The sequence below is a fragment of the Rhinoderma darwinii genome, chromosome 10 (genome assembly GCF_050947455.1).
Source record: "Rhinoderma darwinii isolate aRhiDar2 chromosome 10, aRhiDar2.hap1, whole genome shotgun sequence".
NCBI lineage: Eukaryota > Metazoa > Chordata > Amphibia > Anura > Rhinodermatidae > Rhinoderma > Rhinoderma darwinii.
In genome coordinates, this window is record NC_134696.1 from 88,126,671 (window position 1) to 88,140,936 (window position 14,266).

At 43.5% G+C, this 14,266-nt stretch overlaps 1 protein-coding gene across 2 annotated transcripts in view; it reads left to right on the forward strand.

Moving 5' to 3' along the window:
• LOC142662172 (cathepsin D-like) overlaps positions 1 to 14,266 on the forward strand; it is a 40,573-nt gene that overhangs the window by 12,361 nt on the left and 13,946 nt on the right. For both annotated transcript variants that reach the window (XM_075840192.1, XM_075840193.1), the window contains exons 4-5: positions 1,591 to 1,709; positions 7,301 to 7,500. In XM_075840192.1, the coding sequence (XP_075696307.1) occupies positions 1,591 to 1,709; positions 7,301 to 7,500 (319 nt within the window). The remainder of the gene's footprint in view (positions 1 to 1,590; positions 1,710 to 7,300; positions 7,501 to 14,266) is intronic.

Below are 14,266 nucleotides of genomic sequence, written 5' to 3' on the forward strand. Positions count from 1 at the left end.
AGTGGATAAGTTATCACGCTTCAGTGAAAAAATTGTCTCAATTCAGGAAAAAAGGGGATGCGGGCAGCAAGACCCCCTTTTGCAGTTGGTTAGGAGTGTGGTATTGTCAAGAAGTACCTGAAAGTGACTTAATTTATCTTGAAAGACTATAGGGTCCCCATACAAGTCAGCCTGTATAACACCTGTATACAGGCTGCCATTTAGCAACTATGGTAATAGTGATGCTGAACTTCACAGTCTGGTTCCTTTCCTCTCAACACGATGTCATACCTGCCAACACTCCCGTTTTTGCATTGCTGTTCAGCGAACTGGACTGTAAAAGAGGCAAACTCATGTAAATTTGCACAAGAGAGGCGTGTATAGTTGGTTTGGGGGGTGTTCCAGATAGAACAGGGGTGTGGCTAAAAGGATATGTACACATTTGAAGCTATTTCTTTTAAAACAAGTCAATTTTAAAATTGTTGCAAATCCCTTACAACATTGATAAAAAAAAATAAGTGAAATTACTCATTTATTGGTCTTTAAATGTTGTGAGAGTTGTAACCTTACTGATTATTCTGTGTGGTTGCTCCTCAAGCTCGCCTACATATAGTATATATACAGTTATGTCCATCCTTCCCTTTGCTTGAATTTGGTTAAGGACTCCAATTTATCATGAAACCTAATCAATACAATATCACGACATGCTAGTAAAACCCTTGACAAGCTGCAATTCACATCACAACCACTGGTTGGCCACACATAGACACATATAGCATCGAAATCTCGTGATATAGTATCGCAAAATCATATATTTTTTTCAAACCTGGTAATCTTGCTGCAATATCTCAGGATATGCTGAGATAAATGGAAAGGTATGGAAGGACACATGTTTATGATCTATAGTCTCCATATGTTGCACTGACAAGGGCTGATAAGTCCAAAACTACTGTATTCAGATTGGAATACATGGCTCTGTAATTGTAGACTATATCTATGCTTTACAGATCCGCATACATAGTTAGTCAAAAAGGAATGTTTTTCAGGGTTTTCCCAACATGCAAGTGCCATCTGTTATAAGAAAGCAATGCTGCACTTCAGAGTATTTCTGTGGAGGGCACATAGTGAACTCATACAGAGAAGTGAAGGCTACAAAAAAAGGTTCAAAATACCTTTATAGCAATAGGTTAGCCTTATGACACCCATGATTTCAACATCTATATTAACACAAGCTCATACTTAGGGACCATACACATGGCCGTCTTACTGTTTTATGTGGCAGAGATCCGTAATATGTCGCTGGTAGCCTTCTATGGACCCACACTATACTGTGTGCCTCCAATACTATACACTCATGGAGGTATCATACTGCAACACATAACGTACCTACGAGTCCATAATATGGACCTATATGGACTCCGTGTGCTGCTGTACAAGGTCCGTGCGCATTGTGGGCATAGACCCTAACGGTTCACAATATCTACATGTGGCATAATAAATCCAATATTTTTCGACTGTAATATCAGATTGAGTGCTGGTGTCATTGAGCCACTGCAGTTAGTGGTAATACAAAGTTGATGTAATAACTTTTCCTATTCTGCTATATTGTAGGGTTTCACAAAAGATATAATTCTGGGGACTCCAGCACTTACAAGAGGAATGATACAGCGTTTTCCATACAGTATGGATCGGGCAGTCTCACTGGATTCTTGAGCCAGGATACAGTCGCAGTAAGTCCACTTGTTGTAAAGAGTATGACTTTTGTAATAGAAGTTTCCCCTACAACCACGTATCGCTCATGCTCTCATTGGCACTATAGTGGCACTGGTATTGGCAGAAATGGATCAAGGTTGGTGGAGACGTCCATGTGAAAAATGTAATTGGGTCCTCTCCCCACCAGCAGTGTTATATTATGTGTAACTAACTTACATGATTATCAGCAAGTCCCTCTAATAACAATCTAATGTGTATGGGGGCAACCCGACTGTAAACCGGTTAAATGTTGGCATTTAATTTTAACTAAGTCCTCAAGCACACTTCAGTGATTTTCTGCAGTGTGCTGTCTGTTTTTTTAACGGATAGCACACAGACACATTAATTTCTGTTATTTTCGCGGATCTGTGTGTCCGTTCCGCAAATAATAGAACATGTCCTACTCCTGTCCGTTTTTTGAGGTTCCGTCTCGCCCATTGTAGCCTATGGGTCCGTCAAAATAACAGACCTCACGCAGAAGGCATCCATTATTTGCGGATCCATTGCCAAGCAACAAACTCAAACAGTTCTCTATGCTAGGAAAGCTACTGAAAACAGCGCCAAAACGATCATGTGACCTTCCTATGGGTGTTCCCTGTGACAAGTTCAGCTCAATTTTACTTCCTTCCGTTTTTTTATAAAACGGACGACATTAGGAAGCACAATGGACGCAATATACAGAGCAATGGAATGGATGCGGAGTGAAAACGGAAACCATACGGATGTCAAAACGGACACACGGATCTGTTTTTTACGGCCTTGGAAACGGTGAAGCATGTGTGCATGAGGCTTTAAAGAGGACCAGTGACCTCTCCTGGCCTGGCTGTTTTAGTAAATACTTGTATTAACTATAAAATAACAATTCTGCAGCATCTTTTCTTAAAACTCTGCGTTGTGCCGTTCCTCTGTTCAACTGGGCGTTACCCTTCCCACGTCAGTACTGATTGGACATTGTCAGACTGTGTAGGGACACCCCCCAACTAGTAACACCCAGTTGTTAGTTTATTCATAAATTTGTAGGAGGAATAACGGAGGAATGGCCCAACGCAGAGTTCTAAGGAAAGGTGCTGTAGAATTGTTATTTTATGGGGAATACAAGTATTTACACGTCGGGAAAGCTGGCAGGTTCTCTTTAAGTGATCCCCCATTTAATCTGAACATTACCCTCTGCTAGAGATATCCCATGAACTCTCGCCCACCAGATTTCTTCTAGGAGAATAACTCTTCAACCCTTAGTAATATATATATATATAGTAATACATAATCACCTTTTCTGTAAAGGGCTGGAAGGAACTTAATAATGGAGGCCCTCAAGTGTTGAGGCCCCTGGACAATTGCCATTTTTGCCTTCCCGATATCCGGCCCTGGGCATTGTAGCTAAATGCTTACAGTGCTACACATTGGAGTTTATTTGCACATTGGTCTGGTATGCAAATAATTCCACTCTAAAAAGAGTAGCACAAACCCTTTCTACCTTCCAGCTTATAACCCTTGAAGCACTATGTCAACTGAACAACAGCTCATGTAATAGTCATCATGTTATAGGAATTCATAGGAATGATGTGGGAAACGTCTATATTTTTTTTATTTTTTTTATTTCGGTAACCCCTTTGTCATAGTGCAATTTAAAGTGACACCACTTTAAAGGTTATATAGAAAATTTACCTTATAGAAACCACTACTCGAGAGTATAAGTTATATAGTTAAAAGGGCACATTCGTAATTTTTCTTTCAGATAACCCTCCCCTTCATGCTATTTGGTCTCAAAATAAAAACTGTAGAGTTTCCAGACTCCAACAGTTATTTTGTATGGAAGGCACTGGGCCCCTGGACTGGCAACTCTGTTTGTGCATAGATCTGCCCCCCAGTGAAGAGCTCCGGAGCACTCATGTCTGTGGTGAACATCAGCATCCCATAATTAAATAAAGATGGATATTTTTTCCAGAGGCTGAGGGGGTGAAAATTACAATGGTCGGCTGCCTGGCATGCATTATTAATTTTAATCATTATGCTACATGATATGGTTTAGTGGCTTCTGACTAAAACAGGGCTGGAAATGTTGTTTTCTAGCCAAGGCTGCTTTTTCTGTTGAGCACTGGTGAATTCTTGTAATTACTGGGTGAAGGGGACGTAATTGTCCTGGTACCGGCCTGAGGTGACCAAGCTACAGGGACTTACAATGATGTATGGGCACACACATATGTTCCTTACACCTCTATGCATTTGCAGGGCTATATGGTAACCTTCACCCCATATCGGGATGAGGCATAGTTGAGGCATCTTGATTTTGCATAGAATAGTCTCATAGTAACATAGTTTGTAAGGCCGAAAAAAGACATATGTCCGTCCAGTTCAACCTATTATTCAGCGATGTTGATCCAGATGAAGACAAAACCCCATGAGGTAAAAGACAATTTTCCACATCTTGGGGAAAAATATTATTACACTCAAGAAAGACATTCAGGCCCTTTTTGAACTCTTTCAGTGAACACCATAACAATTTCCTCTGGCAGCGAGTTCCATAGTGTGACTTCTCTTACAGTAGAGAGTTTCATAGTCTCACTGCTCTTACAGTAAAGAATCTACTTCACTGTTTGTGTAGAAACCTTCTTTCCTCTAGCTGTAGAGGTTTCCCCTTGATATAGTTACAGTCCTGGGTATACTGTAAATCGATCATTAGATAGCTCTCTGTATTGACCTTTGATATATTTTTACATAGTTATAAGGTCACCCCTCATCCGTCTTTTTCGAAACTAAATAACCCTCATTTTAATCATCTTTCTGGGTACTGTAGTACACTCATTCCATTTATTACTTTGGTTGCCACCTTTGAACCCGCTCAAGCTCTACAATTTCTTTGTTGTGCACTAGTGCCAAAAACTGTACGCAATATTCCATGTTTAGTCTTACTAGACATTTATAAAGTAGTAGAACTATGTTTTTGTCATGTGCATCTTTGCTTCTTTTGATGCACCCCACAATCTTATTTGCCTTTGCAGCAGCTGCCTGACACTAATCGCTAAAGTTAATTTTACTATCAGCTAAAATCCTTTTTCATGTTTGTTTCACCCATTTTTTTCCCCATTTTTGTTTGTAATGGTGACATATATTTCCCTTCCCATGTGCATAACCTTACATTTATCAGTGTTAAACCTCATTTTCCACTTTTTTGCCCAAGTCTCCAACTTCTCCAGATCCATTTGTAAGAGAACACTATCCTCTTTTGTGTTAATTACTTTACACAGTTTAGTATCATGTAGTAGTCGTACTAACAATAGCATTGTTTTATTCCCTTATTGGGTTCAGACTAATGTAACAACTAGAGATGAGCGAACTTATGATAAGATACGGACCGAACTAGTTCGGACCGAACCTGTAATTCATGAAAGCCCATAAAAATCGTGTATGGAGCTCCCGTAATGACGGGTGGCTACATATGTGCACCCGGCATTACGGCAGCGTTGCTAGGTGACGTCAGTAAATAGTCACTGTCCAGGGTGCTGAAAGAGTTAACTGATCGGCAGTAACTGTTTCAGCACCCTGGACAGTGAATTCCGATCACAATATAGAGCAACCTGTAAAAAAATAAAAATAAAAGACGTTCGTACTTACCGAGAACTTCCTGCTTCTTCCTCCAGTCCGGCCTCCCGGCCGTTGGCTTGGTGACGCGTCCCTCTCGACATCCGGCCCGACATCCCTGGATGACGTTTTAGCCAATGTGACCGCTGCAGCCAATCACAGGCCAATCCCATGCTGCAGCGGTCACATGGACTGTCACGTCATCCAGGGATGTCGGGCTGGATGTCAAGAGAGGAACGCGTCACCGTTGCCTTGGTGACGCGTCCCTCTTTCGGCATCCAGCCCGACCTCCCTGGATGACGCGGCAGTCCATGTGACCACTGCAGCCTGGGATTGGCCTGTGATTGGCTGCAGCCTGTGATTGGCCTGTGATTGGCTGCAGCGGTCACTTGGACTGAATCGTCATCCCGGGAGGTCGGACTGGAGGAAGAAGCACGGAGTTATCGGTAAGTAGGAACTTCTATTTTTTTTTTACACGTTGATGTATATTGTGATCGGAAGTCACTGTCCAGGGTGCTGAAACAGTTACTGCACCCTGGACAGTGACTATCTCCTGACGTCGCGTACCGGAAAATCAGTGACTCATAAGCCGGGTTCGGTCAAAACGTGTTCGGCCGAACACGGTGAAGTTCGGATTCGCTGCGAACCGAACTTTTCACGATGTTCGGACCGAAACCGGGTTCAGTTGTCCCGGTTCGCTCATCTCTAGTAACAACCCAAAACCGTGCTAGGTTTTTCTTCATGCATTGCCAGGGGCTTAGGAGAAATACTGCTGTGGGGTACATTTTGCAATACAGTATCATCCTCAGACTACGGCGGTTGAGGAGCCTTCTTCCACCGTTAGTGGGAGGGTACCGTTAGTTAGTATTACACTACAGCACTAGTGATGTCTCCCTGGCATGCTGTTTGCATGGGTACTATGCAGCTGCACTAAGGTTGTATAAAATAGTACTTTTAAATTATTGGTCCAAATCATGTGGGTATTTTGCAGTTGGTTCTAGGTAGGTATTCTCCCTTCTACACTCTCAATATATTCTGTAATCTCTGCAGATATTATACTAGCAATAAACAATAACTATTATATAACCCATACAAGTACAAACTCCAGCAAAAGTGGATCTACTATTCCAATAGTGTGAGATGGGTTGATTATCTTTGGAAAAAGGGAGATGGAGAGTAATAGGGCCATAATATGCCACTAGGCTATGTGGTGCCTAAATAATACCATCATACAGTACCAAATAAAAGTGCCCACATAACAGTGCCATACAATGCCAAAATAACAGTGCAGTTATGTACCCAAATAATGATGTGTAGCCTCGACAGCGTCAGACAGGTAGACCACAAGCAGGATTTGGTGTAACAATGCAGAGTTTTATTCACAGCAAATTAAACAGGGTGTTTTTCCAACAACAAATATAGTCCAAAGGAAAAACAATAGATGTGCTGTCTTCAGCCAAACAGAAATTCTTAAAGAACCTTGTGTTTTTGTTAGTAACCAAAACTCAGGTTGTTGCTCACCTAGGAACCGTGTCGTTTCTGGCAATAGTCTTGCACTTCAGTAGAGCCCACCAGACTCCGCACTTCACCTTCATGCAGCTCACACATAACAGCTTCTCTGCCTAAGTCAGTTGGTCTCTTTTAATTAAACTAGGAGTCCCACCTGGACTCTAGGTCAGACAGGGGCTCTGGGGTTTATACCACTGAGAGTAGCAGACTCAGTGGCACATACCTGCCATCTATCACTTTGCCTGCTAACTGCTTACAGATGCTTTACAATTCTTACATAATATCAGAGCTGGTACCATGGGGTATATTTAGACTTTTGTGGGGGCTCAAAAATGTCCAATTTCCCCTGTTGCCCATGCCGAAGCAAGATATATGTTCAAATTATTCATATTATTGCTACGCAGATACTGTCATTCTGCTCGGGAAAAAAAATGTACATTTACATATTAGGTCTATGTCCCTATGTTGTTCCTTCCCACAGATTGCCGAACTACAGATTCTAAACCAGACCTTTGCCGAAGCAGTAAAGCAGCCTGGATTTGTTTTTGTTGCTGCAAAATTTGATGGCATCCTCGGAATGGGATACCCTAACATCTCTGTGGATGGCGTCCTGCCACTGTTTGATAACATGATGCGTCAGAAATTGGTTGATAAGAATGTCTTTTCATTTTACTTGAATAGGTGAGATATTTTTTTTGTATTATGATCATTTATATATAGAGCTTAATGAACTAAACTTCGGGATTGACCTTGTAAGGCTGGGGCTTCACCTGCGAGTGGCTGTAAAATAAACTTGTGTATATATACTGTGTGTGTATATACATATACACAGTCGAGTCACATTATTATGACAACCAGCTAATATCCAGAGTAACCGCCATGTGCAGCACGGACAGCAGCTAGACGGGCGGGGAGTGACTCAATAAGGTGCTGATCGATGGTCTCAGGTATCTGGCGCCTCGCTGACTGCAGTGCACACAACATTTATTGGCGGGTGTGTTGGGTGGATCCATAGAGCAAACAAGACGATAGAGGTCCCACAGATGCTCAATTGGGTTCAAGTTTGGCGAATTAGTAGGCCAGGGAGGTACCTGCAAGTCTTGGTCATTCTTTTCGAACCACTGTCGGACATTTCTAGCCGTGTGACATGTCGCATTGTCTTGCTGGAAAATTCCATCTGCCCCAGGGAAGACAATCAGCATGTATGGGTGGATGTGATCTGCAACGATGGATTCATAACCAAATCGGTTCAGAGTTCCTTCCACATGGGTGAGTGGCCCAGAGAATGTCATGAAAAAATACCCCAGACCATAACGCTGCCGCCACCAGCTTGTGTTCTTCCAGCATAGTTGCAGAGTGCTTGTTCTCTGATGTGGCCTGACACGCCAACGTCCATCCGTTCAATGAAGCAGAAAACGTGACTCATCGGAGAAGGCAACCCTTTGCCAATCATCGGTGTTCCAATTCCAATACTGTCATGCAAATTGAAGCCAGTTTTTCCAATGCACCTTTGTTATAATAGCAGCAGTGACCATCCATCTGCTTCGGAGCCCCATACGCAGTAGGGTTAGCTGAACTGATGTTTTAGACACACATGTCTGGTAGCCCCCTGTTTGATTTTCACTATGAGGTGCTTCACTGTAGCATGCCGTTCGGCCCTCGTGCACCTTCCTGGCCGACGTTCACCTCTCACGTCAATGGCACGTGGTGCTCCACAGTTTCCACATCGGTTATTCCCAATGGTGCAATATGTCCACTCACGATACACTTTCACCACAGCAGCACGCCAACAGTTCACAAACTGCGCTGTGTGAGAAATACCGCCACCCACGGCCTGAAAGCCAATAATCATTCCTTTATGCAACTCTGATAAATCGCCCCTTTTACCCATGACAACAACGAGTGATGTGTGTTCAGACAGCCTATCACACACCTTATATACCCACCAAGCCAGCCCACAACACATCACTTCCTTTATAGGCTACGTAGGAGAAAGTAGGAGGTGGTCATAATAATGTGACTTGACTGTGTATATATAGATATATATGTATCTATATATATATATATATATATATATATACATATATAGATATATATATATATATATCTATATACACACATATATACACATACATATATATATATACACATATATATATATATATATATACACATATACATACATATACACACATATATATACATATATATACACACACACACACACACACACACATATATATATATATAGATATATACACGCATATATACATAAATATATAGACATATATATATATATATATATATACACATATATATACACACATATATACGAAGACATATATATATATATATATATATATATATATATATATCAAGAAAAAGAGCAGCACCTAGTACATCCAAATTTAATGGTGTGCCAGCAAAAATAAGTCCGGATACAGGATCTCATTGTATACATTTCCAGAACTGAGTGCTGTAAGTTCTTGGACTGTTTGTGTATACAGGGCCGGCCTTAGGTGGCGCCCCGTGCAAAATTATCTTTTGGGCCTAACCCCATCATAAAAAAATGCTCCATAAACAAGTATAATGACCCTCCACATTATAATGCCCTTTATAGTGCCCCCACACAGTATAATGCCCCTTTAGTGCCCCACACACAGTATAATTCCCCTTTAGTGCCCTTTAGTATAACAGTAATATTTAATAATATAATATATTATAACCCCTTCAAGGACACGGTAATTTGTCCTCTAATTTGTCCCACACAGTATAATGCCCCCTAAGTGCCACACACAGTGTATTGCCCCCTGTAGTGCCATACACAGTATAATGTCCGCTTAGTGGCCTCCACACAGTATAATGCCCCCTCCCCCAGCTGCCTCACACAGCCCCCCGCCTTGTAGATAGTGCTCCCCGTTTAGATTGTGCCATACATCCTCCCTGTAGACAGTGCCATAAACCCCCACCTACACCTTGTAGACAGTGCCATACAGCCATCCACCTCCCCCTTGTAGACAGTGCCATACAGCCCCCACCTCCCCCATGTAGACAGTGCCTTAGGCCCCCCACCTCCCCCTTGTAGACAGTGCCCCCCAAACAAAAAAATTGTTTCTTACCTAGGCCCCGTTCCCACGACGAACTGAGCTGCTCCACAATGTTGACGACAGGATCCTTGCGTAGGCCGGCGTGATCCTGTAGCCTAGTACAGTTTCCCAACATTTTCGGACACGAGGCACCACTGGGAAAAATACATTTCCTCAGGGCACCACAACCAAAAATTGTTTACAGAAAGACAGAAAACGCCCAAAAACAAGCACTACACTCTTAGTTTATGTTCAGAACGTTTTTTGTAAGGTAGAAAAAAATCTGCGTTATTTCTCGGTTTTGTTTTGCGTTTTTTTAAGCCGTTGAAGCTAATGCAAAAGAAGCATGGCAAAAAAAATCACAGTAAAATGACCATCAGCCCGCCACTCACATATGCCCCCTGTAGATAGTGCCACACAGCCCCCTATAGATAGTGCAACACAGCTCCTTGTTGGTAGTTCCACACAGCCCCTTGTAGGTAGTGCCACACAGCCCCCTTGTAGGTAGTGTCACACAGCCAGGGGTGAACCTAGACCCTCTGCTGCCTGAGGCGAACTATAAAAAGACGTCCCCCCCCCCCCCCAAATCTATCCGAGTTTTTGTCATTACTAGCTTTACACAACAAACACGCAATATATAAAAAAAATAATAATATGAAAACATTTGTTGTTATGTATAGAAAAGAGTTAAAGAATTGTACTTACTGTATTACTTTAGTATCATAGATCAGCAACGGTTTAACACATCTTCTATGCCCCCTTTTTATTACCTAATTGACTTATGATTTTTAACCGAGTTCAGTGGCCCGGCGTGGACGGCATAATGCAGTGACATCATCGTGCCGAGCAGTTCACGTCATCAGCGTGCTCCCGATCTCTTGTAGGCCTCAGGCCTAAACCAGGCTGGGGCCTACAAGAGCAAACGGCGGAGCAGGGAGCCAATGGCCAGGAGTTGGCTGGCAAATTTTAGTCTGTGGGACAAGCACACAGCCCTAGCCCAAGAGTATTCTGGGGGCACTGGGCAATTGGCGAGTTTGCCCCCCTAACACAGCTCCGGAAGAACTCTGCTACCTGTCAACGGAAAAATCATCCGGCAGGAGGAAAAACGTTTCTTGATGGCGGAGTCCAAGAAAGCCTCAGCTGGGAATTAGACTTTCTTGTACTCCGCCATGGGGAAACATTTTTCCCTCTGGCAGATGACTTTTCAGTTGATAGGTGGCAGAGTTACATGAAGGGGAATTATTTTTCCTTGACCTCTAGTTTCTATTGTGGCAAATTTAAGTTTTTGGAATTTTTATACTGCTAACTTTTTTTGGGGTAGGTTCCGCTGGACCGTTTGGACTACGTTGTAGATTCATTGGACTACTTCGATCTACTTTTAAAAAAATAAAAAATAAAATGGTGAAAGCGGGTTGCATGGGGGAGTTTTGATCTCAATAATTTTCCTTATGTCTGTTTTTTTTAATACTTTATTATGGCCTTAGTAATGGCTGCTGTCTGATTGACAGCATTTAATTACTAAGGCTGGGGCTTAGCATTAGCCAGTAACAAGGCTATCACTAACCCCTATTATTGTCTGGGTTCCCACTGCCGCCAGGGATACCGGGAAGAGCCGAGTACGATCCAGTACCTGATCATCTGAACCGACAGTTAGGCAGTGGGGCGACCACAGGCTGGTATTGTCAGGCTGCAAAGGGCCAAAAACCGTGTCCCTTCCCACCCTGGTAATTCTAGCCTGCTTCTGCTTTATTGTATCTGGCTAGTTATGAAAAAAAGGGGGAACCCCACGTCATTTTTTAAAAATTGAAAAAAAATTACGTGAGATACACTCCATTTTTCATAACCAGTCAGATACAATAAAGCAGCAGCCTAGCATTACCAGGGTGGGAAGGGCCACGTTTTTTGGCCCTTCCTAGCCTGATAGCACCAGCCTGCGGCCACCCCAGTACCCTTCACTTCAGATGGTCGGGTACTGGATCGTACCCGGCTCTTCCCGATACTCCTGGTGGCGGTGGGTACCGGGGTAATAATAGGGGGTTAGTGCTAGCCTTTTTAAAAATTTATTTTATTGAAATAACTCTTCCACACAATTCCATTTTATTAAAAAAAAATAAAAAAAACTTAAATCAGCGAAGTAGTCCAACGGATCTACGACGTAGTCCAAATGGTCCAGCGGAACCTGCAAAACAAAAATTAGCAGTATGAAAATTAAAAATAAAGATGGCTGCCCCCACAAAAGTACAAACATATGAATAAATAGTTACTTTAAGGAACATATTAAAATAATGAGAAAAAATAGGCCCATAAAGTAAAACATATAAAATAAAATAAAAAAAATGAAACAATTATAACACCTTTCCTTTAGAACCCATGCACACGACAGTAAAAATGCCCGTAATTACGGGCCCATAGACTTCTATTGGCCACGGGTACCTTCTCGTTTGCTTACGGGAAGGTGCTCGGGTTGTTGAAAAATATAGATCATGTCCTATTTCAGGCCGTAATTACGGCACGGGCAGGCCCATAAAAGTCTATGGGACTCCCGTAAATACGGGAGGCTACTTGTGTGTACCCGTAATTACGGGAGCGTTGCTAGGAGACGTCAGGGGATAGTCACTGTCCAGGGTGCTGAAAGAGTTAAACGATCAGTGCAGGATAGGGAGAAAGGGCTGCCCTGATCGGCAGTAACTCTTTCAGCAGCCTGTACAGTGACTACCGCTGGAGACTGGGTAAAAACCCACCCTAAAAAAAAGTTCATATTTACCCAGAAATCCCTGCTTCTTTCTCCAGTCCGGCCTCCTGGGATAACGTTTCATCCCATGTGACCGCTGCAGCCAATCACAGGCTGCAGCGGTCACATGGACTGCTGCGTCATCCAGTGAGGTCGGACTGGATGTCAAAAGAGGGACGCGTCACCAAGACAACGGCCGGGATACGTATGAACTTCTTTTTCATTCTATCGCTGCATTCCACTGTGGAAACTCTGCCCAAAAGGGCTGCCCCTTCTCTCTATCCAGCACTGATAGAGAGAAGAGGCTGCCGATCAGTGCTGGATAGAGAGAAGGGGCTGCTGATTAGTGCTGTGCAATACAGCAGAGAAAACGGGTCCGTAAATACGGGTGGAATAAGGGTGACAACGGACCCGTATTTACGGGCACGGGTCCATAAATAAGGGTAGAATATGGGTGACAAAGGACCCGTATTTACACCAGTATTTATGGGAGGGAAAAAATACGGTGCATGGGACCTTAAAGAGAACCTTTCACCTGCCCATACGTGTGCAGAATGTAATAGGCAGGGCTGCACAAACTCTGGGGCACTTAATTTTTTTTTCTATCCTCCTTCGTTATGTAGATATCGGTGCCGTAATATTTGGCGCCCGATATTTAAATAACCCCCTGAACTGTCAATTGGGAGGTAATTGGCAAGGGGGCGTGTAACATCGCTGTGATACTGTCCAATCAGCTACGGACAGCGTCACAGCAAGAGCTGGAGAGAGAACGCGTGCGCGCGAGCGCGCAGCTCCGCCACCACTACGGAGCAGAAGAAGAGAAGAGTGTGAATTCTTCTGTTTCATGGCATCGGAGCTGTGCGCGCATGCACGCTCTCACTCTTTAGCCCTCGGCAGAGAAGGACGACAAGACTGATCTCTCGCGAGAGATCACACAGTCTTGTACTTGCCTGCCGAGAGCTGAAGCGTGAGAGCGTGCGCGCGCACATGCTCTCCTCTCTCCAGCTCTTGACATTGTCCGTAGCGGATTGGACAGTGTCACAGCGATGTTACACGCCCCCTTGCTAATTACCGCCCCATTGACAGTTCATGGGGTTATTTAAATATCGGGCACCAAATATTACGGCACCGATATATAAATAAGGAAAGAGAGTAGGAAAAAAAAGTAAAGTGCCCCAGAGTTTGTGCAGCCCTGCCATTACATGCTGCACTCAAATGCACATCTATGGGCAGGTGAAAGATTCCCTTTAAAGTGTTGCGGGGTTCACCCGACGGAAACCTCCGATGGAACCCCAGAATGGAAAGACAACGCTTATGTGAACAGGCCCTTATACTGCGCTCAGCTTCCTGCCCCTACTAATTTAAAAGGGGTCGGCCAACGCTGAGGGGCCGGGAGTATACTGCAAGGGGGGGTCTGGGCGTTTTACCGACAGCAGAGGGCTCTATAGGGGGGAATTATCCCCCCATAGGGCCCTGACTAGTTACTATACTGCAAGGTTAGGGGGGTTTGAGCATCTGACTGACTGCTCTAAAGGGGTGGCAGAATCCCCCCTATAGAGCCCTCTGCAGTAAGTCAGACGCTCAGACCCCCCCCCCATCCTTCCAATATAGTGATGTGAGGCCTCTATGG